The sequence below is a fragment of the Myodes glareolus genome, chromosome 6 (assembly GCF_982192425.1).
Source record: "Myodes glareolus chromosome 6, mMyoGla1.1, whole genome shotgun sequence".
NCBI classification, from domain to species: Eukaryota; Metazoa; Chordata; class Mammalia; order Rodentia; family Cricetidae; genus Myodes; species Myodes glareolus.
The window spans coordinates 92,349,207-92,376,269 of record NC_142031.1 but is presented as its reverse complement, the minus strand read 5'-3'; the positions used below and the strand labels follow the sequence as shown (position 1 = coordinate 92,376,269).

The following is a 27,063-nucleotide window of genomic DNA, read 5'->3' as shown; positions in this document are numbered from 1 at the left end:
AAGAGTGCTAAATTAAAAGACCTGACTGTCTTGCTCCTAATGCCTTGGGTTTTCCAACCTGATTTCAACCTTGGGCCAAGACCCTTGGAAGAAAATCAGAAACTAGGAAATGTGCTCAATACGTTTGTCATTACCCTGTGCTACCAGATCTAGCAGCGAGGCCAGGAACTGGAAACTGGGTGTGGTGTCGGCTTTCAGAGCCTCTGAAGCCTCTGCAGCCTTTCCAATGTGTTCCCATCCTCAGGCCTGGACTCTAGGCTGCTTTCTTTGTGAAGCCTTCCTGCCCTGCCCAGGAAAAAGTAATGCCATCCCCTACCCCTGGGTGCCCAGAAATAGCACTTTTCCCTTCCCTTCTTCTAGGCCTTTCAGACTGTGTTAGAGTTCACATTTCTGCCTTCCTCCCTGCCTGGTTGTGATCCACTTCAGTGCCAGGATTGTGTGTTATTCTGGCACTTGGCACACAGGAAGAACTCAATGAGCATTTGTTGACTAAATCTAGACTCAAGGTCATCCAAGATGTTAGACAAAAACTTTTCCGCCTCAGCCGTTTGCTTTTGTATTGTGGAAACTGAAACGAGAGGTACTTACCTGTTCCTAGACTCACCCCCCCCCCCCCCGCACTACACTCCCATCCCACTACCGGTAAAAAAAAAATCCTGTCATTCCCAGAGGATGTACAAGTGGGCTTTAGCTGTGTCCACCTCAGCAAGTCTTATGTTTTTAGTAGCATTCCCCCAATAAGTTGAATGCAGCCATATTTATTCTAACAAGTATCTTAAAGCATTTATTCATTAGGACTTGTCTCTCCCGGTTGTCGTCCGTGACCCCTTTCATGTGCACCCCCCCCCCCACCTTCTTGTGAGAATTGTTCATGTGGGAAGAGCCTGCTGCTAGCCTTTTCCTGATGGCCAGGGAGTCTGGTGCACTGAACAGGTAGGGTGATTAACTGCTGATAAACTTCTGAGGAAGGATTATGACCACACATCAGATGGCCGCTCAGGAACTCTTGTCAGTAAAATAGACTTCTGGAGCCCCCGCAAATCCAAAAATGGTGCCAGCTCACTAGGAGGGACTTTGAGTTCAACCAGGATGCCTTGGATGTGTGAAGTCTGTGTTAAGTGCAGTGGATTGGGCTGCTTGCTCACCCTTCCAGGTGATCTCCCAGTCCTGAGTAATTTAGGTTCCTCTGGGGAAGAAAATCCTAAACCAACAATAGGAGGGCGGAGGTGTGATGGGATAATGGAAATGCCTCCCCGTGGCTTTCGGCAGGAAGTCCCCAGGAATGCAATAGGAGGAATTTGGGGAAGTACAATCCCGTTTGGATTTACTCCAAACCCTGTAATTTTAGGGACTGAGGAATCTTTGATGATTAGTAGCAGGAGCCCCAACTTGTTGTATTTAGTGGCGGGGAGTTGTTTTTCCTTCAACACTAGCCCATGAACTTTTTGTTTATTTGTTTTCCGAAAGGTCTTACAGTGATTTACAAGCTAAGGCAAACTGACATTGGATACTTCAGGGAACAGGCGCAAATTAGACTAAGCCCCTTTTTCTGCTGCCAGGGAAGATTTGAACAAGATAAAGTGCAGGGGTCAAGTCACAGACACCTATAGACTCACTCTGACAGGTGTGTGGTCCAGCCAATGCTGGGACCAAACCCAGGCAAGGCCTTGGGCTCAAACCACCCCCTCCCATGTACTTTAATCATTGAAGCAAACATGCCTTGGGAGTCCCGTTTTCTTAGGCTGTGTTGGTTTTGATGTCCGTGCTACCGCATTCTGTCATTCGCACATTTTAAATGCTCATCCCATACCCAGCTGTCATTGTTGATAGGTTCCTATTGCAGTTGGTGGGTTTCCCAGTCACCCAGTTCAGGTCCTCTTATTGATCACCTCTAACTGTTATTAAAGATTTTTGGAACTGGAAAGGGGATGTTGGAACAGATGGCTAAGTTTCTCCGGTTGTCCATAGTCCATAGTTGGCAATGAAAAGTGGAGATGTCTAAGTTAAGAACTTGGGCGATTCCCTGATCTGTTAGCTCCCTAGAAATTATTGGAGGCTTAAATAAAAGTGAGCCTCTACACTTCAGGGCTGGGTTTCCCTCTTGGCATGCTGTTTTTTTTCTTTTGTTTTGTTTTGAAGATCTTTCTCAGCAGGTGGCACTTTTGATATGATGGCAAACAGTGCCCCTCTGAAGCCTGTGTTCCTCTAGTTAATTCAGGGGGCTGGTGAACCCTGAGCCTACTTGCTTGCTTGCTGCTGCTGCTGTGCACCCTTAACCTTGGACTTCAGCAGACTGAATGAATGAAGGCTGAGGACCGGGAAGCACACTTGAAGGAGGGCGTGCCCATCCGACTGTAAGCCAAAGCAAACAGTCCTTGTAACAGAACGACTCCTGGGAGGAGAGGACTGGAGAAGTGAGTGTGAACGCTAACGACAAAGTCCCATTTCAGTCACACGGGTAGCTATTCTATTCTCCCCAAGTCTTGAAAAAAAGCTATTGAGGGGGAGGTCGTTGTTTGAACTGATTTTTGACTGGCTTGTCATGCCTGCATTTGAAGCCAGCGCTGGCACTTGAGGATAAGAGTGATGTTTGAGATAGAGAAGGCAAACAGGAGGGCTACTGGGGGCAGGGAAGATGTCAGTGACCTAAGATGGAGTGGCCTGGCAGAGTGGTAGTGGGACTGAGTCTGCACCTATGGAAACAGACATTCTGCATTCCTTACAGGGGAGCATGGGTCACTACAGTGGACAGCTGTGTATATGCATGGATTCTGTGATATGTGCATATTCATATACAAGCAACCATATGTGTACCACGCATGGGTACAGGGAAGATTCCTGAGAGCAACCTCTTTCTGTCTAGTCTTGGTGACTATCGTGGGTTCACGGAGCTCCTAGACTCCTGGTTCCAACAAGTTCTCCTGACTCTGGCCGTCATTGGTGTGTAGAGATGGATGCATGTACATTCTTTCTGTGCATAAATCTGCCTGGATCTTCTGAAGTTACTGGGGTTATCAAGAGGTTTATAGTTGCAAATGTCACGACCAGGGCGTTCACAAAGGCAGCCTATTCAAAAGGATTGATTCAAAAAAAAAATTCCTTAAAACCTTGTTGCTTAAAAATTCTTGGTGCTAGCCGGTGGTGGCACACGCCTTTAATTCCACCACTCAGGAGGCAGAGGCAGCAGATCTCTGTGAGTTCGAGGCCAGCCTGGTCTAGAAGAGCTAGTTCCAGGACAGGCTCCAAAGCTACAGAGAAACCCTGTCTCAAAAAACAAAACAAAACAAAATCCTTGGTGCTAAGTTACATATGCAGCACCCTTCATGTAAAAAGAAACGTAAGGTTCATTCATGGTCCCTTATCTAAAGTCTGAATTTGTATCTCCAGGTTTGAACATCTTAGTCTTCATCACTAGTACACTATGTTTGCTGGGACCAAATATCAGGCCTGCTGTCATCAGTTTACACGAAGTTTACAAAAGTAGCGTGACATTACTAGAGAACTGAGGAACAGCGAAGGGAAAGTTATCCAGAATACTCTTCTTAAAACACAGACCCAGCTTTATGTTCCTGTGTATATTCCTATCTAGTCTTCCATACATGGAGCTGTTTTGTTTTTAACCATGCACTGTGCACCTGCTTCTTTCAGGTTAATGGGCACACTTTCCTACCTCGTTAGGAAATTCCTACATAATTTCTTTTTTTTAATTTAAGCCAAGCGATTGGGTTGCACTGACTATAGACTTCTACCTCATTTCTTTCAAGAAGGACAAAAAAAAAAATTATTCCAGATGAACTTAGTCAAAAGTTTTCTGGGTACCTAAGTTCTTCCAGCAGTTGACTGCAATTGTGCCATCTCCCCTGCTAAGTAAGGATTAACTACTGAGTACTTACCATCTGCCCTCTGCATCTCTGCTCAGGGCGAAATTTAGCTCTTCATTGTACCACCAGCACTGCGGTGACTCCTAAGGGCACCAGAGCTTTGCAAAACTAACTAATGATTGTAGGTTTTGTGTAAGTTGTTAGCCCACTGAGAGGGACGTCTTTAGTTCATGGCTTTGGTGGGGGAGTGGAGTAGCATATAATAGAATTACATATGCTTATTTAGTATGAATAATGAGTTTAGCTAACTCAGTCCTAAATAGGAACTGGATATTAGCTTCACAATGAGTTTGCAGCCTTTGTACTGCCTATACCATGTATTGTAGTTACTGTGGGTTTTATCTATTTCAAACAATCCTCCACTTCTGTCATTCTATAAAATGAAACATGGAAACCTAGATGCTATCCAGCAAGGCACAAACCAGACGAATGGTCAGAGTTTATGGTTAAAATCCAGCAGGGAAACATATTTTTCTAATACTATCAACTTTTTTCTTTTTTCTACAATTCTGATGCTAGTTACCTAGTCAATTTATAGCGTGTGTTTCCATGTTTCCGTTTTTTTCAATATTTAAAAGCTCTTGACTCTGCCGTTTGCATGAATAGTCTATAAAGTCATATGATCAGGTTTCACGTAGATGCTTTGTGTTTATTTTGAGTACCTTTAGATTTGAGGAATACAAAGTCTTTTGGTTGCCTCCATAGTGCATGTGTCTGAATTCTAAGTGTACACTGTGTATGATATATGCCAGTCAAGATATTCCCAAAACACAAACACTGCCAGGTTACTTGAGAGAGTACCTATCTAGACTAAGCTTTCTCTCTCTCTCTCTCTCTCTCTCTCTCTCTCTCTCTCTCTCTCTCTCTCTCTCTCTGTCTCTCTGTGTGTGTGTGTGTGTTTGTGTGTTTAACTAGTACTTAAGAAATACTTTTTTAACCAAAATCCTGACTGAAAGGAACATAACTTGGTACTAAAGAAGTAATTTGTAGGTGAAATAATGTCAAATTTAGCGATTTAACCTTGGGTATTTATGAGATTTGTGATAATAACATTAAGTTAGCATGTAAAAACTCCCAGATTAAAGCACATCACTCAGTCAATATTTTCTGCAATCATAGACAGATGTTTGCCATTCTTCTTCACCTTTAACACATCGAAATGTGTGTGCCGAAGTCGTGTCTCGCAGAGGAAGAAACAGGTGTGAGAAGGCTGTTCGCAAATCAGAAAAGTTTGAAAAAAGAGAAGGCCTGGGACTCTCCTAAGGTGTAACTCAAGGTGGGGCGGGCGCTTTTGAGATCCGTTTATAAAGCCATTTTGAGATGAGACTCAGTAGCTCGGCTCCAGTGCTGTAGTTAATCTTTAATCAGCTGCTCTTTATTGTCTCCCCAGACGACAAGGGCTCCATCACCCCGGCTAATAAACGTTTAAATCCATTTATAAATCGCTCAATGGGTGTCGTCCTTGTGTGGCAGACGATGCAGCTTGTAGAGCAGCGTAAGCTAAGCTGCATGTGGAGGAGGGGGTGTTGAGACAGTAGGTGAGTGACAGTGTGATGTTTCTGGGCTGCATTTCCTTGCTTACAGGACCCTGGAGTTTGGCCAACTCAGATGAGCAGGGAAGAGGAGCTGGTTGTTGAGAGCTGTTGGGATGTGCAACTGCTAGAGCAGGCACAGATACAGTTTGAGGTTCTGGCCAGAAGTGGATGCTGGACGGAATTGTTTATGGATGGATGTTTATAGCGGCTTCACACTTTCCCTCATTAAGAGTCATTCCTTCCAAAAGGCAGCCTTGGAGTCTGGCTTTCCTTGGTGGCTATCTTTGGTGACTCCAGCAGTATGCTGACCTCAGCCATCTTCCATTTCTTTCTGCATTCTTATTTCAATATTCAATTTCAGTTTTAAAAAATGAGCACCAAATTTTGGGGGAGAGACAGTTTCTGTGTCTACTACAAGCTGACAGACAGAGCAGCGTGTGGGAGTTTGTGCGCTGTGCCTGTCCTTCGCTGTGTCCAGCACACGGCTAGGGCAGCAGCTGCCTAACCTTGGCTTTCGTGTGTCTGTCAATTGGCCACTGACCTACCTCACACAGGGTCTGAATTCTTTCCATTGCTTCTACCCATGGGACTCAGGATAATCTGTCTGTGGTTGCTTCCCCACCTCCCAGCCCTGCACACATGAACTTGGGGATATGCATAGTCAGTGACCACAGCTCTCCTCGTTAGTAGGCACTCCTTGCCTACCCTGTGGCGCCAGTATACCCCCCCACACACACACACTCAGTACTACCTTAGTGCTAGTTCCCCAGACAGTGGGGTCAGGGTCCTCATGGGACATGGTACCCACATGTGCCATTAGCATGGTCTCCATTTACTATGGAGCGTTAGGGTCAAGTTTCAAGAAAGACTAGCTGGAGAAAATTACTTCCTTGGGAAAAATCTAGATGACAGATTCCTTCGAAAGAAACCGCATTGTATTAATAGAGGCAAAATTGCCTCTGGGTGGGAGTTCATGCTCTGAAGTCAGTTCAGAGCCCAACCCAGCGACTTGTGTGCTGTAAGATTGCGTTATTCTAGCCAAGCCACTCATTCTCTGTGCTTTGCATCTGGAAATGGCCACAATGCTGGTGTCTTCTCATTTAGGTGGTTAGGAGAAACGATTAACTTCATTCACTCGTGCAAAAGAATTAGAATAATATGTTGCACATGCTGCATACACAGTAAATGCTGGTTGTCATTCTGTCTTCGTTCCTTGGCATAGAACAGTGGATTTTACAGACCAGGTGGTTGTTAAATGTCGGTTAAGTGTTATATATTCAGAAGTTGGGAACGTGGTTTTCTTTTCTCTTACCAACTATAAATAGAAGTGCTGTTGGTTTGCAACTCAGTAGTGTAGGCATGAGGATATTGACTTGCTTGCTTGGGAGTTCCAAATTCCCTTGTAATCACTGTGTGCCTGTGATTTGATCAGATCTAACATACCCAGTCAGTCAGAAGCTTTGCTAATAGTCACTGACTCCTAAGGTAATTTGGGGAAGATGAAAGAGCTTAATCAGGTGACTTATTTCCAGTAAACACTGTTATTGGGACATTCCAAGCTCCTAAAATAGGTGGTGGATATAATAAGAAAGCTCTGCTCTCTATTTACGGGCTCACCCTGTATCCTTACTCACGGTTTCCTTTCAGGTGGGCATCCCACTAGGGCAGACGGATTTTTTGTAATTAGGTTGTTTACTGTATCCTTTTGTTAACTCCTCAGTACCTAGTATGAAGGCATGTAAGTAGCAGTTGCTTAGTGACTCTTTTTCTTTTTTTAATAAATGAATAGTAGATAGGTATTTTTCTTCCGTTGGATGGTACCTGTGCTTGGAAGGGACATCTATTGATGACTTTCTTCATAGGTAGGTGTCACCTTGAGTATTGAATCTGAGGGTGCCTCCCAGAGTTCCCACTCATACCAGAGGAACAGAGGGCTGAAAATGGTCCAGATGAGCTTTCAGGGTTGGGGCAAGGTGGGCAGGAGGGTCAGGGTGGGGTGCCACCAGGCATCCGTGGTTTGTCCAGAGGCTTCTCCTGAGGAGAATCCTCACAGCTCTTACAAAATGAGCTGAGTCTTTGGCAGTTGTTTTTTTATTTTGTTTTCTCCAAAGAAAACAAATTTCAAAGTTTTGGCTGACAACATTTCATTTGGTAAAGACTGCGCTGGAGGACAAGACATTTGGTTCCAGAGTCTGGCAGTTGCCGTTTTAAAAAGGCCACCCTAGCTAGAAAAGGTGTCAAGGGCTGGGCACGGAAGTCCTGTGCATGTTTTGCTTTGCTTCGTTTTGTTAAGTGTTTCTTCACATTCGAAAAGTATTTAGATAGATTATTTATGTGACAGGATTGCAGAAATAATCCCGTTCCATGGTGGAGTTCGTTAGAGCTTTAGACAAACCTGTACATGTACTCGTGCAAAGAAAAGGAAGGCAGCTTGTCCTGTTTAAAATCCCCATTTCTACCGTTCATGGTCATTTTAATAACTTCCCACGCTACTTCTCAGTGCATTCCAAGACTTTTTTTCCCCCATTAAATCTTTCCTGGTACTGAACTTACAAAAAGAAAAAAAAATAATAAATTTATTGTAATGCAAATGACGGCAGGGTGATTCTTGTGTGGCAAGATTATTTTGCCCCGGTTTAAAGGATTCATCCTTGTGTAGGGAGAATGGAAGGGCATGCGGTCCCTTTCTCTTCCCCACATCTGTCTCACCCACATTGAAGCGGTCCATTTAAAGTTGGATCTTCATAAAAGGAAGAGCTGTCATAGGCGCACTTTATGGGCCGTCTAATTGCTTCTGCTGTAGTTCCACACTGCTTATGTGCAAAGCTCAGGCGCTTTTATTTCATCGCTGACGGGAACGCAGCCTGCCAACAATACCGGGAGAGCGGCTCGTGGCAGTAATGTGCAGTTTTTTGTGAACAGAGCACTGAGCCATTTTCTTCTGGAAGGTAGTGTGTGCAGGAGAGGGAGGGAGCAAGGGGAAGGGAGGGAGTCCAGATACTAGCTAATTCCTGATGATCTGCCACTTACAGAGCCGCTTCTTACTGGTGGTTGAGTCTTAACAACTAAGACAGCCTTACGGCAACCCTTGCTTGATAAGAAGGAGGTGGGCGATGAGTGGTTAATTGGTCAGGAATTCCTTTTCTCCTTTTTAAACAAAAGTAATTGCTTAGAGTCAGATGGCTCTTAGCATTTCTTTTTGTAAGGTCTTATTAACTCTTACACACTTGCTTAGTCTCTGCTGTTCAGCTTCACTCATAGACATTCATTGAAAGCAATGATTGGGGAAGAAAACATTTACTTAACAGTGTAGCTGATATATTTGGTCCATGCAGGGTCTTCTCCCACTCTGTCTTGAGACAGAATCTGGCTGACATGTTTTTCTGTGACTTTGACTGACATGTGAAGGCTCCTTTCCTTCCGTCAGTCCCGAACTCCCTCAGCATCTCCTCGCTCCTCCTTCCCTCTCAGATCTGTTTCCAGCAGGGCAGTCACATTCCGACATGGCCCTGTTTAACCCTACAACTTGGCCTACAGCGTGTGGGAGATCTGGGATTGAGCTGAAGAGAAATTCAGTATGGGGAGAGGATCTATGTTGTTGCTCAGGGGCTTAAGACGTTTGGATGTCACCTGGACATGGAAGTGGCATTTTATCAGTCAGACTCTGAAAGAAACTGTGGCCAAGAGAACCATTCCTTTATCGGGAGCCAGAATCACGGAGATGCTTCTTCAAGAAGCCTCCTCGGCCATCCCCCCATTCTGCGATCAGATCTGAGACCCCGAAGCAGTTATCCATCAAGCTTACTATTTTAAAAAGATCCTCCAAGTCTGTAGTGATGGCCTTGTTTTCCTCCCTCATCCACAGAGGTTGGAAAACTTGTCCTTGTCCATTGTGGAAGGAGTTCTTGGGGTCCCTGATTTCCCTCTGGCCCCCATGGGGTTGTCCCTAGCATAGAATACAGTGAGCTGGAATTGGCCCCTGGTGAACTTTTAACTCCAGCCTCCTTGCCCTGCCCCCGCCCCCCACGAAGGAATCTGGAGCCCTCCATGTGGTGGTGTGAAGCCGCTGGAATGTGGCACTCTGACCCCTGGCAGTTGCATGTCCTGGACGGACCTGGCCTGGGAAACAGGAAGGAATTGGGAGGGGAAAGGCTTGCCCCATGGCCTTGGGGTGGGATGGAGGGAAGGCAAGCACAGGGTGGTATTAACTCCCCCACCCCCCCCAAGTAGTCCAGAAGGCTTCCACCCAGAGGGTTGACAGGCAGGAACAGGTGTGTTTTTCTTAAGACTAGGTGGATGTTGAACCTTCAGCAGAGCTGGCTTCAGGCAAGTAAGCCGCCACAGAAGGTGGGGTAATGAGGAAGGGATTTGAGGTAAAGAAGGGAGGGAGATACAGGAATGCTCAGGATGTTGGGGAATGTTGAAAAGGATGGTTTGAAAACAGGAACGTCCGGTGACTGTGCAGGCTGAACGCCTTTCTCATGCCAGAAACCAAATGTATTAGTATTAGAATAGGAAAGACCCACCCCAAAAGCCCTGCATCCCATTATGTAAAGTGGAGTAGACCCCATTTGAGGAATAATGTGTTAGATTAGTGATGGAAACAGAGCAACACTGAGGCTAATTGTTACTCATCTCTCTCTCTCTTTTCTATGGCTAATGGACCACACTGAACAAGAGAGGGTCAGTCACCTCTATGGAAAGGGTTTTCAGGACAAACCTCAGGGTAATGATGCGCTCACCCACTCGCCCGCCCCTGCCGCTTCAGCGTATTGCCCCTCTGCAGGACAGACACTTCCTCCTAACCGAATTCTTTGGTGGAGAACCTATTAAGCCCTTCTCTAGTCATGAGTTAGTTATACTGTTTCCAAACTGCAGTGCGATTTGATGGGAAGGCGAGCCAGCATTTTTGTTAGAGATTCTGAAAATTAAAGCCCATGCTTTTGCGAAGGGAGGAGAAATGATGACAGAGTCTGTTTGTGAGATTCCTGTTTGGGAGTAGACACATCCTATTGCCGCTGGACTTGAAGGAATTGGGTTTCCTCTGAAGCTGGGATCTCGGTGCCTAGGAAACGAACTCTTCCTTAGCCCAAGATTGTCCTGAGGTAACCAGTGCCCCATGGTTATTCTGCGTCTGTGGGAAGCAAGGGTACTATCTCCCTTCCCTCCTTCACACAGGACATTGTGCAAAGCCCTGGGACAGGTGCTCTGCAATGTTGTTGACTAGAAATGTCTTGGTTATTAGGTTCAGTTAGGTTCAGGGTTCATTCATTGGCTGTTTAAGCAAGGTGTATGCAGAAGGCCTTCTTAACTTGGCTGCTGCAAGAAGGAAGGCAAATACAAGAATGCCAGAATCTCATGACTTGAGGCGTGCATCTCTGGTCTGCCTGAGAACATAGCCATGGCCGTGAATTGGGAGGTTCAGAACCAACAGAAATCTTGAAGAACATTTCAGGCGCCTGCACCCAGTGCACAGCTGCCTGTCATTGGGTCTCCCTAATTGTTTGGTGGACACTAGTGATCCTTACAGCTGGCTAACCAGGCTGTGGGTTTGATTATAATGCCCTTTGGAAAGTTCGCCAGTTTAGTTCTTTCTTTTTGTATATAAAAATCTATCCATTCTTGAAGCCTGTACTGTACTTAGCAAGACTACGAAGTGATTCTTCCAACCTTTGGGTGGGAGTTAGGGTAGATCTAGGTCCTCAAGTTGTGAGTCTTGCGATTTGAATAATTTGAATAGTTTCCTCGTGGCTTTCCTCACAACTCCGAAGACTGACTTTAAATAGAGTGCCATCGCGGAAGCCTGATTCTGAAACATGCACCTCCCAGACTGCAGAAGGGAGTAGGTCACTGCGGTAACATGTGGGGGAAGAATTGGGCGATTCACGCTTTTTGTTTACAGTTCACTCTCTGCGAGCGCATGCTTCTGCATGCGTGTGTTCTAATTAGAAGTACAAACATGTATGAGCTTCATTCTTTCACACTGCTAGGGTTTAAAATACCTGAAAATTACCATCTTGCCCCCAGAAGGCCTAATTACTGTAAAGTTTATTTATTTTGCATCTCCTGATATTAAATATGAATGTGCACACAGTGCAGCCCTGACTCTCGGAGACCTACAGGAGGATGGTAAAGCTGCTGCTTCTGTTTTGTTTTGCAGTGTAGTAGCTGTAGTAGAGAATGATGCTGCTGGTTGGTCACTGACCCAGATATACCACTCTCTTAGTTCTCTCAGCAAGCGGGGTGCATAGCCTCACTGTGTGCTGTCCGTCCGCTCCACACGGAACAGGGCTGGAAATGAAGAAGGCACCTTTGGCTCCCAGAAACTTAAGAGTCCAGCTACAAAGCAGCTGCTGTAATGTTTTAGGGTACGGGACAGGTTGTGGCTGGATCTGCTAGATGGGGCGTGTGGAGAAAATCTTAGCCACTTTGAAGCTGGTTAAGCTAGATTGGGTAGTTGCAGCTGTCTGGAGGAAGAGGAGGTCAGTGGTACCAAGAAGAGAAATGCTATCTACTGAAGCCCATGGAAATGAAAATGTCCCTGGACCCGGGGAATTGACTCATTCAGGAGATATTTCTGGAGGACCTGCTTGTGTGGAATTCTACTGAGGTCCAAAAGGGTACAGAGGTAAAGACAGGCAAAAATCCCTACCCACTTAAAGCTTTGTGGTAAAGAAAGAAGCGGCAAAATAAAGCCTGGAAGTGTACAGGGACTGTGGAGGTGCTAGCTGGCTTGTATGTTTAAATAAAATAATTAGGGAAAGTCTTGCCACAAAGGTGACGCCTGCCTTGGACCTCAGGAGAAAGGGTGTGAGCCACGCACACACCAAAAGGTGGCTGTTTCTAATGGTTGGAACTGGGCCTGGGCCCTGAGGCTACTTCTTCCACTGAGGGCAGGAGGAGCAGGCTGCTAAGTGCAAGTTGTTGAAAGGTCAGCTGGAGCAGGGCACAGATTCATTTGTCAGTGTGACTCCCCAGGCAGGAAGAGGCCGTGTAGACTCAGGTCCTGTGGGTGCAATCACTGAGACCCCCCCTCTCCACTAAACCTGACTTTGACCTGGGTATCCATTATGTTTAGAGATTCAGCTACCACCGGGCAGAAACTCCCAAGGTTTTGAGAAACAATGCAGCCACGTCTTGCAAATATGGACTTGAGGTTTTGTGTTTTTTTTGGTGTTTTTTGTTTTTTGGTTTTTTTTGCCGTTTCTGTTATTGTAGTCACTTGTGTTCACAGATTCAGCTGTGATTTAGGGGGTTACATCACTGCTGTATAAACTACCGGTCCAGATCCCCAAGATGGGAGTATTTGTTCCCTGACACGTCTGAAGGCAAGAACGCTTTTTGTTGGCCCACTTTTGCTTTGTGATGGAGAATTCAGGGCAAATTTGAAAGGCGGACTGTCTTTCAAGTCACTGTGTCAGACAGTTCTCGAGTTGCCGGGGTTCCCTAATAAGCCGCCGCTGTTACTCTAGTTCTCGTTTCTAATTCTACACCACTACTGTTCTCATAAATAGTAGCCAGAAATTAAAAAAAAAAATCTAGATGTACACATCAAGCTTTCCCTAATGGTGAAATGAGCTACCTAGCGGTAGCTAGGAACCCTTACGCTGTTCACAAAATCATTGTGCTCGTTAACTGTTACTGGCAAACTGGGACCAAATAACGAGAGAGTCCTGTAATAATAGGTAGACATAGGTGAGATCAAATGTAGAGATATCTTACTGTACACACCCCCGACCCCACACACAGGTTTGGGTTATTGACTTTGTTTTCACACACATGCACACACACACACACACACGCACACACACACGCACACACCCCGCACACGCACACACACACACATGCACACGCACACACACACCGCACACGCACACACACACCCCGCACACGCGCGCACACACACACACACACACACCCCGCACACACACACATACACACACTCTGATGTCGTGAGCTGAGCTCAAGGGCTCCTGCATGGTAGGCAAGTGTTCTGCCACTGACCTATCCCCCTCCAATCCCGAAGGTTTAGATTTTTCAAGAGAGAGCTTTAGAGGAGGTGCTCTGAAGAAGAGTGTTGGTACCGCAGGTAAGAATCAACCAGACGTCCCATGGTTGGACTATCTCTCCTTTGAAGATGAACTTCCACTCGATGGATCTTGAAGTATGCAGGCATTAGTAAGGTGACGCTCACAGCAGGCTTAAGTTGATATGTGAAAACATTTCTTGCAGCGAATGCTGACCGAATTCACAAAGTTATTCTCCTGAAAGCATTCCTTAATGCTACTTATAGATCATTACACCTTTAAAAAGTCATTCTGTGCCCTTCAGGAGCCTTGCTGCATACGAAAGCATTGTTTGCTCTCACAAAGAAACCCTTGTTCCTTAGAGGGTAGGAGAGTTGAGATCACATTTATATGCTTAGATTTCTGTCCCTCTGATGGTTGTAAAGGTTTGCCTACGGATTGTTTGTCTTGGCCTAAGGTGTGTATGCTCGTTCCCAATGGTTAAGGGATCCTCATCAGTGGGCCTTAAGGTCATGTTCCCTAGAGATAGGTGGCCCAGACTGATAGTTGCATTTCTGCCCTGCTTTGTCCAGATCTCAGGTCTTCAGCATCCAGTGAACTTGATTTTGTTCATCTTCTGCTCAGTTTACTCCACTGTGTTCTTAAGTCTTCTTGCCTGTGATACAATCTGCAAGGAATTCAGACCTAGGTAGGTCAATTCTCACCTTAGCCAAGCGAATTAATCCTGATGGGGCCCCTCGTCTATGCACTGGCACATAGCAGTTGCTCACCGAATGTTGGCTGTTATCAGGGGCTGAGATGTGCTTCTCGAATCTCTGCTGACTGTTCGGCTTCTGTGACGAACAACTTAAATTCTCCAAAGGGCGTACTTCCAGAGGATGATGTTATTTTGTTGTTCTTGCTTAAGGACCCAGTGGCGTTTTTCACTGTGGTAGCTCACAGTTTTGAATAAGTGCAATGCTCATACTTTGTCTTCCGGTTTGCTCTTGGTTATTTGACTAACAGATATGAGGCTAACAGCATACATTAATATTTATAAAATAGTTCTGTGCATTATTCATGTGCACAAGTTCCTTTCTAGCAAAAGGCATTAACTTGTGTCACGTTATCTAATGTCATGTTATGCAGAAGTGGCAGAAAGGAAACTAAGAGTTTATTATTTGTTATTATTTCTCTAAAATGGTTGAGGTGTATTACATTCATTCACTCATTCAAAATGTCATAAATATTGATCCACAGAAGCCTTGACATACAGTGTTGCGATGAAGGGAAACTAGAGTTTGTATTCGTTTTGTCATATTAAAAGCCTAGAATCCAAAGATGCTTTTCAGTCATAGGTGGGTTTCTTCATCACCAAACTTATTTTCTAGAACTAATTTGGCTTCTGAATATCCACATTGCTGAGCTCACATTCGAGTCCTCCTGTCTTCTGTTCCCATCCCTTCTGCAGACGTTGATTTTGCAAAGTTGATATTTGCTGGCTTAGTAATGAAACCCGTGCCACAGAAGCCACTGTGGTGGTTGAGTGAGCATGCCCCCGCTCAGTTCCTTTTGGTGATGCTGTGTAGGAAGGTTTAGGAGCTGCAGCCTTGGTGCAGGGAACACATACTGAGGTTGGGCTTTGAGAGTTCATAGGAGCTTCTGTGAGTAGCAAGCAGAGCTGTGCAAAGGAACAGCGTGGACAACTGAGGAACAGGCACTACGCTGTGTTGCTGGCGGAAGGGGCCATGTGGAAGACGAGAGGCTGAAGATGTGTGTTGGGATTAGTCTAAATGGCTTTGTGCTCCATGCCAAGGACTCGAATGGCCAGATGTTGGAGTTTTTATAGGCCATTGTTTGCAACTAACATGTCCTTAAAAAGCTTGGGGCTGCTCTCATAATGCCTCTCAATGAGTGTTATTTCCACCAAAGTACCTCTTGAGGAAGATCAAACACTGGGACATGTGAGGGACAGCTGAGGGCTTTTAGGGAACCTTGAAGAAACGAAACAAAATATTAGATCCCACCCCAAGATGATTCCCCTTAACCAAGACTTTTAATTTTAGGCAGAAGAACATTTGATAATTGATAGTCTTCGGGGCTAGATAAACATAGAGCTACACCTTTTCTGGACTTTGCAGTGATGGCTGCATCTGTAGTTCCCCTTACTTAATACATACTTGGAAATTTAGTTTTCAAAACTCAGCTGGTCTCTTAGTAGGAAACTACTTATTTAAATTATGGCTTCCATAGCTACATAATTCCATGGCAGTACCCTCAATAAATTTTTAGTATTTCACAATTTCAACAGTCTTTGCCAGACTCTTTAAAAGAACTTGAGAGTAAAATCTAAGGGGACCTCATGAATTATCCATTCCAACCCCTTTTTAGTCATTAAAATTTCAGAGCCCCGAGAGCTAAATGCCGAAGGGTCCTCGCAGGAACCGGTGTCAGAGCCAAGGCCGAGGTCACCTGGGCCGGGGCCCTCTCTGCTACGTCACCCGTGTGTCTTAGTCTCTTTGTCCATGTGCAGCGCATGGTAGTTGCTAGAGTAGACGGAGTTGGGAATTTCTCTGTACTGTGTTGGCTGGAACCTGACTTTGTCTCCTCTCGTCCGGTTTTTCATTTGTTGTTTTTTGAAATCCTTGCTCCTATAATCAAGACTTACCTTCTCCTAAGCCTCCTTACTGTTCTTCACCAGCATTCTGTAGTCAGAAAGGAAATGATTCTTTCCATGGATTTCCCACACTCCTTCAACATACTTGTTATGTGACTTAGGGTTGAATGATGGATACTTGTCGGGAAAGAAACACCTTTCCCGACATCGCAAGGCATCTGTTTGGAGAGTCTGATTGAAGGAAAGACAGAATTAAGTCCCCTTACGTTCACACTTCATTTCTGGCCCTCCTGTTAGTGGCATTGCAGAAGCAAGTGATGAGAGATACAGAGGTAGAACCTTGTACTTATTAATCAATATGTAATAAAACGATCTAGTCAACTGTATTGCTTTTTGTCAATGAATTCATCCCTGAGACACAGTAAGAATCAGTGTTCTTGTCCATTGCATATTTAGAGCTTTCGATCCTTTCCCTCTAGAGTCAATATCCATGGGAGTATTTTAGTATTGCCATTGTTTAGAGACTCTGGTTTGGCCCCCTCTAGTGCATAGTGACGTACACCCAACATAGCTTCGAGGATTTGTGCAGATGTCCGCAAAGCGCAATTTTGTAGCAGAAGTTCGTTTTACTGATATCCATAAACATGACCTTCCTGCTTCACATCGATTACAGCCCAAGAAAGAGAGTGAGAGGGAAGCATGTGCTTTCGGAACATCGACTTTAAGCCCGGAGCAGAGAGAACGAAAGCTCACTGCATTAGACTCCTCCTGGAGCAGAACGGAAAGCCCGATAAGGGCCAGCTGGGAGCCTGGGCTGCACAGAGCGGCATGTGGACCTTATACTGGGCTTTCTAGGCTGGCGTGGAAAGAGATACCAGTGTTAGCTATTTGCATCTTACCATAGCCACAGGGATATGTGAACAGCTGAAGAATTAATTTGATCTATATTCCCAGAAGTCTCTCCTCTGCCAACAGAATTCCATTACATTGGGCTTCTGAGTGTGTACCGTGAGTTTGTTTCTTGCGTTTAATATCGGCTCTAGCATATTTCTGGTAAGTGGACTGCTCCATAAAGTGGTGCAGCTACCTCTTAGTTTGGAAGAAACTCCATTAACCTGAGCGGGGACGGCATAGAAAAGGTGTGCATTTGTACACTCAGCCTCCAGGAAGGCAGATTTCAGGTCAGCACGGCCCTTTCTCCAGTAAGCGTTGTCACACCTGAAATGTGTTCTTCCCGGAAGGAAGAGAAGTTGAGTCCTGGATTAGTCAGGCTGACAGGTTCACAGTCAGTTCTTGGAGCATCCCCTACGCTGGAGAGGAGAGATCTGGTTCCTCTTAGACCTGGAGTTCAGGGGCCTACCAGACTTCTTGGATGAGGTCTTGCTACATCCCTCTGCTAAACGCTTCCCCTCTACTCTCAGCATGGAAGGCTTTGTATTTCAAATTGCGCGTATCAAATGTGGAAGAAGGCCATTACAGACACCATCCAGGATATAATTAGATACCGTGGAGCAGAGAGGCAGTCCAAGAGGAAACGAATAGGGGGCAGAGTTTGTACAATACCTACACGTGTTCTACATTAAATAAGGAAGTTGCTTACGTTCTGCAAAGTTACCTTCTGTACTAAAACTGCCAGAGCTGTTGAAAAGCACAAGGCTAGGCGGTGTCACTTTAAACCTATAGCGCCACGTGCTTAGGGGAAACATGTAAACTACATGAACCCGAATGAACATATCGACACAGGTGTGAGCTGCCTAGGCTCGGCCCCGGATACCTGGCAGTTTTATACAGGCCAGAAATCATTCTGCTCCCTTCGGAACTTGGAGCCCAAAGATAGGTGGTTATTTATGATGGAGTTCAGTTTTATGAGAACTAAACAAAAGATCGAGAGTCACTTCTTCCTCTACTTCTGCATTTCTTTCTGTTGCTTAATACATGCCAAAGTTTCTTCTGCTTTTTTGTTTTTTTTGGCAACCTTTCTAGGTGGCTTAATGTAGCAGAACTTTTCGCCAGTGGGGGAATCCCCTCTTTTGTACTAAATGAAGGGATGGAAACTAGATGACCCGAGTAGCACCGTCATCTGTTGTTGGCACTTTCGCTGTGATTGCTTAAAAATTAGAAAGAGGTCTCAAATAACCTGCTTGTTTATTTATACACACACATACATATAAAAAACATTAATATCTTATAAAAAGTTCTCATGAACAAGTAGGCTTTTGATTTTTCATTTGGACATTTGTGACTTACAAACCCCATGTTAGTGTAATTGCATTTGAGAAGCCTATTGGTCATGTTTCTTTTGTTGTGATCCAGTTCCAGGACTAAAGCGTTTTACAGTAGAGTGTCTTTGGCCTTGTGGTTTTCACAGGGAGAGTCCTTAAAGTATGTAAGGCATGGCGGCAGGAAGCTGAGAGATCAGACATTCAACTACAAACACGAAGCAGAGAAAAAGAGCTGAAAGTAGGGCAAGCTTTTAAACCCTCAAAACCTGACCCCCAGTGACGCACTTCCTTTCCCAAGGCCACGCCTCTGCATACCCTTCCGAAATAATGCCAGTCATCTAGGAACCAAATATTCAAATACATGAGTCTGAGGGGAACATTTTGCTTTCAGACTACCAAAGAAGCATTTTTCTGATTCAGTGATGACCTTTGGAGGTTTGCCTGGTTCGTTGTTATTTCTTAGCCTTCCTAGTTTTGGGTCTCCTGCTGTCATGACTTGAAAACCAGCAGGGCAAGGCCATGAATCAGGACAATTCTTAAAGTGTGGGTTGCAGCCTTCTAAAGTCCCCAAGACCATTTCAGATGGCACACAAGACCACAGCTGCCTATATAATAATACCAAGTTTGTATTTCTCTTCCCCCACCCATCCATTTGACAACAGTTGGAGCCAGAACAACAATGCCAAGTAAAATGCATCTTAGTCTAAATAGAGGTTATATTTAGTGAGTCTTCTTTTTTACCAGCTTGCACTGTGCTACACAGTAAATGATACAACAGATAAATAAGATAAAACAACAACAACAACAACAACCCTTCCCCAAGGAGATGCTTGACTGAAAATAAGGTTATTAATTGTATTAATTTTCAACTCTTCATCTCGCAAGTTCTGTGAGATGGTATGAGATGTGCCTGACAGATAAATTCTGCTGCACACTGAAAGGTATCTCTCTGGAGGAAAAAGCACGGAGTTGCAGTTTCCAGGGAAAGCCTCCGTGGAGGTGTCCTGTTGGCATTTGGATATACTTACGTACTTCGACATACCTGGAAACACAGCCCTTTGGCTTTGTACGCAACTTTAGGTTTCTCTTATAGTTAGGAAATATAATTCACATTCTGTTTTGTTATCTTGTCGATACCAACTTGAAAATACCTTTGCAATAGAATCTGTTGACCCTTCTGTCTAGGAGACTGCATCATATCACATGTAAAATGCCAGAAACAAGAAATACTTGTTGTAATAAGGGATAGTACCCTGATCTTGACTCTAGTTTTGTTCCAGCCAGCCCAAAGAGAAGCCATGATCTGTGCCAGAAATCGGGTGCTTTGTTGTGTAGACATCTGCAGAGAGAAGTCACCACCTCTGTGTAGTACTATAGATAGACCACCCTGGTTCTGTCTGAAATGTTCTGAAATGCAGCTCTGAGCCCTGATATAGCACAAAGTCTGTTCAGATATTTTATTTAAAAAAATCTGACATTTGAAACGGTTTCGGTTTCAAGGATTAGGATAAGAAAGTTTCAACTGCCTCAGATTTGATTAGCTTTGTGATCTAATCAATTTCCGTTAAATTTTGCTTTCAATCCCTGTTGATTTTCTGTTATTTTAAAGTATAATGTTCTGTAATAGACAGCTGTGAAAGCATTTGTCTTAGAAGCATGCTGTTCTCAATCCTATAAAACAACCGTTGCTAGGGGAACTGCTTGCCAAAAAGAAAAACAAGTATTGATTAGGTGGGACCAGAGAATTGAGAGGTTTCTTTTCAGCACAGTTGAGAAACACATCTAAGATATTGTCGGCTCAGAGAGGCTCTCCTAGGCTGATGATTCCAATGGTGCTGGTGACATTGCAAGGGAACAGCAGCCTTACCTGCGGAACTGTGGGTGCAGCCTGTGCTGCAGCCAGGACAGTTGGGCCGAGAGACAAAGCAATGCAGAGTCAGGGGAATCATGAAGGGCTGTGACCTTTTTGTTCTGATTCCGAATCCAGGGCCATTGGTCTTCCTGTGTGAGGATGGGAGCCTAATCTGGTAATCCACACAGTTTGGCTCTGAGAAAGGTTTTCTTGGAAGGATGCTAATGTCCACCAGGTGGTAAGTGGTCACTGTCTGAGCCTGAACCGAGAAAGAGAGCAATGACAGATGACTCCTAGTTGGAAACTACTGGTGACCAAGCATTTCTTTACAATATGTGCCTAGGCTGGGTGGTGGTGGCACACACCTTTAATCCCAGCACTCAAGAGGCAGAGGCAGGCTGATCTCTGTGAGTTCGAGGCCAGCCTGGTCTACAGAACAAGTTCCAGGACAGACTCCAAAGCTACACAGAGAACCCCTGTCTCAAAAAAACAAACAAAGCAAAAAAGTTCCTCACTCAGTGCTTTCATGACAAGCTTCTAAAGTAAGATCTGCTTAAAAGTGTTTCTTTTATATATTATCTTGGGACACACTCTTTCTTGTGACATCATGTATCTGTTTTATAATAAAATTTTTGTTATATATACACATATGTGTGTACATATGTGCACATATGTATATATGTATATTTATATGTATATATGCACATACATGCACACATATATTATATACTGTGTGTTGAGGTTAGGGAAATTGATGGTTGTATTTCCCTGTTCCTGCCAGGTAGGTCTCTGGCCCAATGGAGAAGTTTAACTTATATAAAACCTCGATATAAGCAAGAGAACGTGTACATATGCTTGCAGTTCGTTCTCCTGGGCATTTGGAGAAAACATCTCGAACGAGGTTCGCATTGATCTAAGTCTCAAAGAGTTACATGAAGCAGAAAGCAAACCTGTGTTCTCAGTAGAAACACAAAGCACTAGGAACAATTAACAGGGTTGTGGTGAGAACGTCAGTGCGCATAGAGGATATATCTGTGGGGGGATCACTAAAAGAGGGGGTCTCGAAATAGTCACAAACTCTATCATGAAGAATGTTATATTCAACAGTAAAGTTTGGACTTCGTTGTCTGGCAAGGAGAGCCACCGAATAGCCTTGGCTTTCTAAGAAAGACAGTGGTAGCAAATGTGTAAGAAGTGAGGTGGAAGGACAAGGGAATAGTGGTGGGAGACGGTAGAGGACTGGGTGGTAGCCCCCTCTCTCCTGGGGGGGGGTGATGGTTTAATGTAGGCATGGTATGTTTTGGGGGAAGAATAATTGTGGAGGAAGCAATTTGGAAATGCTGCACGTGTTCATTAAGTCAGTAATTGAGATTTCCTTTCGTTTCAAAAGGGGGAGACCTGGATGGTCTTTCAAGGCTTCAAACATTTTATGAATTACTTAGAAGTTTTGCAATACTTGGGATTGAACTGTCTCTGCATTGCAGATTTGAATATGCAGTCACAAAAAGTCCTTTGCAAGTTTCGCTGAACTGTACCAAGACTGCCCTGATGGCACACCAGCAGCGACACAGAGAAGAGGAAGCATGGAGGTGCCACACCGTGTCATAACTGAGGACAGATAATGCTTCTTCTGTCTCGAGCTGCTTGGTGTATTTTCTGGTTTTCAGGATATTTGAGTGGTTTTGGTTACCACGAAGCATGCCTTTGTGCATGTGAGTATTATTTACATATGATTTCTGAGGACCTCATGCAGGCTAAGTAAGAGAATAGATTATAAAACAGACCACTTGGGTATCTGCTTCAACTTTGAAACTGAGAGATTATCAAAGCTGAGGCATGATTACGTATGTGAGCTTCACCTAAAACCAACGCAGATTTCTCTCCTCTGCCATCTCAAAGAACCACCCCGAAGCTCTTTAGGTTGTGATCTTTTCTCCCAAGATTCTTTGGCAAGAAGATTATTTCAATAAGGGAGAGTAATCTTGTCTAGTGCGTGCATTGAGAAGTTCAGCGTCAGCTCTGTAAAAACCATAGTGGTTTGCATTGTCTTCTACGAAAACATAACTGCCCCCCCCCAACTCCCCATGCGAAGGATTTACATCAAGGTCTCCCAACTGCTAGGCTTGCACTCTGCTGCAGAACTACACACCCCTGCTGGGAAATACTGTCTTAAGATGGCATTTATTCTTTAGTGTGAACAGCAGGTGCAAGTGCTCTTAAATTCAAGCACTTTGAAACATTCTTTCTAGATACCGTTATCAGAAACATGTTTGCGGTCTAGCAGTCAGTCCCAGTTCTGATATGATAGGGTCTTTTAAAGATAACGTGAAGAGGGGGAGACTCATGTCCCTGGTGTCTGTAAAGAAGTACTGTGGTTCTCTGTAACAAGGCATGTCAATTAGGAGGAGCATTGTTAAGATCGAAACCTAAGTAGTGTTTCTTATGTTTCTGGCTCCCAGAAAAAGCTGGTTTTAAATATTTTGATCTCATTAATTTTAATTACGTGTGCTTGTATGGGTGTGTACACATGAGGACAGATACTGATGAAGGCCAGAAGTTGGTATCAGAGCTCCCCTGAAATGGAATTACAGGAGATTGTTAGCTGCCAGTGTGGATGCTGGGAACAGAACCCAGGTCCTCTACAAAAGCAGTTCTTGCTCTTAAGCACTGAGCCTTCTTTCCAGCCCCAATGCTGGCTTTAGAACCTGTTTTATTACTGTCTACTCCAGTCTATGGCCAGCACCTGAATTGGTCTCAGTTGCTGAATGTCATGGCGTCTCTTCTCTCCCTCAGTTGTAGCTCTTCTGTGTTGTGGTCACCCTCAGCTCGGTTGTAGGTAGTGTTAGGTACCATCAGTGGGCCCCAGATATGCCGAAGGTGATCTCCTCCTTTGGATCTCATTCTCTTATCTCAGTGGTATCTGATGTTTGATGTGTACTAGCTGACTTGGTGGATTGTAGTCTACAGCAAGAAAAAAGTTAACCTAATTTTCCTTTTGAGATTGGCAAATGTAACTCGTATGTACACCTAGTGAAAGTGGAGAAGTTGAAAAAGCTTTGTTTAAACATTTAAAAGTGTGTGTGTTGCATGCCTATGCATATGGGACGGAGACCAACCCTTGGATGTCATTCATCAGACACCATCCTCCCTTTCTTTCTGAGAAAGGGTCTGTAGAATTCACCCGTTCAACCAGGCTGATTGGTCAGCAGCTTCCAGGGATCTCTTGTCACTTGCTCCTCAGCACTGGGAGTATCACAGCAACACAGTTGGCACTCATGGGTCCTCCCGAGTGGGCGGCATGCACTATCGACCGAACGATCTTCCAAGTCCTGCTCCCCCAATTCAGTATTTTGTAGGGATCATACTTGGTGTGTGGCACGCAGGAGTCGTGGGTTTTGGTCAGAAATGTTGGTGTATGTGACTCTTTAATTTCTACATGTGTGGCTGTATTGCAGCCTTCCCCGTGACTAAGACAAGGTTGTGTTGCATTCATGTGTCCAGTTTCCGCCCACACTGCCTCTCACAAATGAAGGCCTCCCGGTGGGATGCTCGCCTTGACCTCCCAGCGTGTGTGTGATCTCAAGGCGCTTGAAGGCAGCAGTGAGCAAACCCTTCTGTGCGTGATTGTTTTCCAGATGAGGACTGGGACGATGACCAGCTGCTCGGTTTTGAACCATGCAATGAAAATCTTATCTCGGGCTGCAATATCATCAACGGGAAATGTGAATGTGACACCATTCGGACCTGCAGCAATCCCTTCGAGTTTCCAAGGAAAGACATGTGTCTTTCCGCTTTAAAGAGAATTGAAGGTAAGCATGGGTCCTTCTCTACCTGTTTGTTGGTAACCCTCGGCAGTGTGTGACTCTGAACCGTGATAGCATGTGAGCCTGCTGAGGCAAGGACGACTTTATGGAGTCCTGGGATTCAAAATGCGTATCATGAGCCGGTGTAATCGGAGGGGTGTGTGTGTGTGTGTGTGTGTGTGTGTGTTTCCCAGAAGTAGGGAGTGGTGTGCTGTCATCTCGTGAGCACAGTGCCTTGTGCCAGCTGGCCTAGGTCACCTCTGCATAATGGATGATTTCGTGAGTGGTGTGCTTGGGATCAGCATCTGTTGTCACCGGGTCCATTCTGCTTGATTGACCCTCGCGTGGTGCTCTGCTAATTAGAAAGCTGGCTCATCTGGCAGACAGGAAGAGCGCAGCAGAAGAGGGAAGTTTGCCTTTACGTTGAAAGCTAAGGTTAATTTCTCCAGGAGCCAGAATCGGGAAGGTATGAATAGACTGTGAGACATTTCACCTCTGGAGAGAAGTCAGAAACTGTGTTAAAAGAACAAGAAAATTACACCAATATGGGCTAGAAATTTTGTCCTTTCGTACATACAACCTAGGAAAAGCAATAGATACCTTGAAAATATATTTGTAAACATAGAAATCCCAAGAGAAGTGCCCAGAATTTAGCGTTGGAACTCACAACAAAAACTGAGAGGAAGAAGGGAGGCCTGGATGTCAGCTCTGTTCGTCCGGCACTGAGTTTTCCCTCGGCCCCAGGTTCCTCTTGGAAATAAGAGGAAAAGTGTGAAGAGGAGATAGTCTTAAATTCACCTTTTCCCTTTAGAATGTTGTCGTTTTAAGAATGACAAAACACGCAGTTTGGAATAGCAAGGACTTCAGCGTCCAAAAACCAAGCCCCTGGGGCAGTAGAGCAGGATTGAAGTTTCTGGAATGTATTACATTTACAATGTATTGGATTTATTAAACTGCTGTAAATAATAAGGCATTTATAATAACCTATAAAATAATACTGCTTTTTGTATTTACCAGAACTACTTAATCATTGAGAGAATATAGAAGAAAATAATATAAATGAAATATGAATTATTAGCAGTCGTATTTTGTGGCACAGGTAATTGAACCCAGGCAGGCCCTCACGCACGCTAGGCAAGGAAGGGCTTTCCTACCGACTTAAATTTTAAGTTCCTTCCTTATTCTCTTATCAGTCACATCCTGACCACAGGTTCCCCTCTCTCCGCTCCTCCCTGCGCTCCCCCACCTCCGCTCTCCCCCAGATCTACTGCTCCTTCCCTTCCCCTCAGAAAAGAGCAGGCCTCCCAGGGTTATCAACTGAACACAGCATAACAAGTCAAAATAAGACTAGGCACATAACTCTCCTCAAGGCTGGACAAAGTAACCCAGCAGGAAGAAAAGGGTCCCAGGAGTAGGCAAGAGTGTCAGAGTTGCCCCCCACTCCCCACAAGAGCACCAAGCTACACAACTATAACATATATGTAGAGGACCTAGGTCAGAGCTCATCAGCACCATGATTGCTGCTTTAGTCTCTGTGAGCCCCTGTGAGCCCTGCATAGTTGATTCTGTGTGCTGGCTTCTCTCCCCAGCCTGACATAAAGGTTCAGAACTACAGAGAGTCATAAGTAGCATCCATTCCTGTCCTTAAGTTGTGCATTGTTAACTGGAGTTTCCATGTATAGGTAAGTTACAAGCTTAACCGTGATGCAAACGCCTAGGGTTATAGATGATTTGGTGATATGACTATTTAAATTGTCAGCGGATTTATGCATATTTTAGAAATCAGACTATATGAAATAGTATGGCAGATTAGATCCGTCCCTTCTTGCCATTCTTACATTTATGAAGCTGCTTTATTCCAGGTTTCTCACTACTCTGCAGTGGCTGCCACCCAGCCACGTTGCAATTACTTAACTAACGCCCTGCTCCTGAGCATAGCCCCTTCACAGCCCTCTACCTTGTTTGAGATGTGGCAGTTTCAATGAGAAATTTGTCACCAGACCTGCTGTTGACAAACAATTAGGACAGTTTCGTGTGTAATGAATTAGGCATTTGTTCATGACCTTGGAAAAAGGGATTCTACAATGGCTATTTGTGACAGCTATCATCTTGTACATTGAGATCATCCCCACAGTAATTGATGTATCTAGTTAAATGCCTTCACTTAAAAACAAAACAAAACAAAACAAAAAAAACCTTAAGCTACCTTTGTTAGAAGGCCTTCATATAATCCAGAGGTTGAATTGATTGAGGTCATTGGAGGTTAAATGCTTTGTTATTCAAAATAAGGCATTCTGTAATTTTTGAGATCATTTCCAAAACTCGAGATTGGGGGAATTTCCCTTTTCTGAGGAGGAATTTTGAAGAATAAATCCTTTCTTATTGTTTAGCAACATGCAAAACTTAAAGATGCTCTTGAACTTATGTATAACTAAGTCATTGGAGCAGTAGGAGCTTGATAGTTGGATGCTATAGTTACCAGAATTGTAACTTAGGATATGGTGGAGTGTCCAAGGCTTTTTATTTTGGCCCACCAACCAGCTCCCGGATCATGACACAGAGACTTATCACTGGTTTTGAATGTTCTGTCTAGCTGAGACTCGTTCCTGGCTAGCTGTTTTAATTTAGACTAATCTTTCTCTTTTATCTACTTTTCCCCTCAGGATTTTTTACCTTTCTTTCTGTATAATTTACATTCACTAATTCTTGTGTCTGACTGGCTGGCAGCTTCCCGGCTTCTTGTCCCAGGTGTGTCCCTCATTCTCTCCTCCTCTTGGTCTACCTTTCTTAGCCTAGATTTCTTCTATAGATTCTTTCTGCCTGCCAGCCCGCCTGTCCTTTTTCTGCCTAGCTATTGGCCGTTCAGCTCTTTATTAGACCAATCAGGTGCATTAGGTGGCACGGTGAAATGAATGCAGCATAATTTTTAATTTTTAATTAATAATTAAATGCAACATAAACAAATGTAACACACCTTAAATGGTCAAAGTAATATTCCACAGTGTAAACAAGTGTAGCTCATCTTGGCCTAGTTAACATACTATTTCACAACAGTGGAGGGTAAAGTCTGTTTGGATGATGGTGGATTTTAGAGCTGAGAACAACCAGAACTAAAGAATACAATTGTTTTGAACTAAGAATCTGTAT

General features: G+C 44.4%; 1 protein-coding gene across 4 annotated transcripts in view; it reads left to right on the top strand.

Annotated features, from left to right (window-relative positions):
- The window catches only part of Crim1 (cysteine rich transmembrane BMP regulator 1), a 176,697-nt gene that overhangs the window by 14,974 nt on the left and 134,660 nt on the right, over nucleotides 1-27,063 (top strand). For 3 of the 4 annotated variants that reach the window (XM_085691024.2, XM_085691023.2, XM_048416090.3), the window contains exon 2: nucleotides 23,749-23,922. The exons of the other annotated variant lie outside the window; for it this stretch is intronic. In XM_085691024.2, the coding sequence (XP_085547150.2) occupies nucleotides 23,749-23,922 (174 nt within the window). The remainder of the gene's footprint in view (nucleotides 1-23,748; nucleotides 23,923-27,063) is intronic. 4 annotated transcript variants of the gene reach the window in all.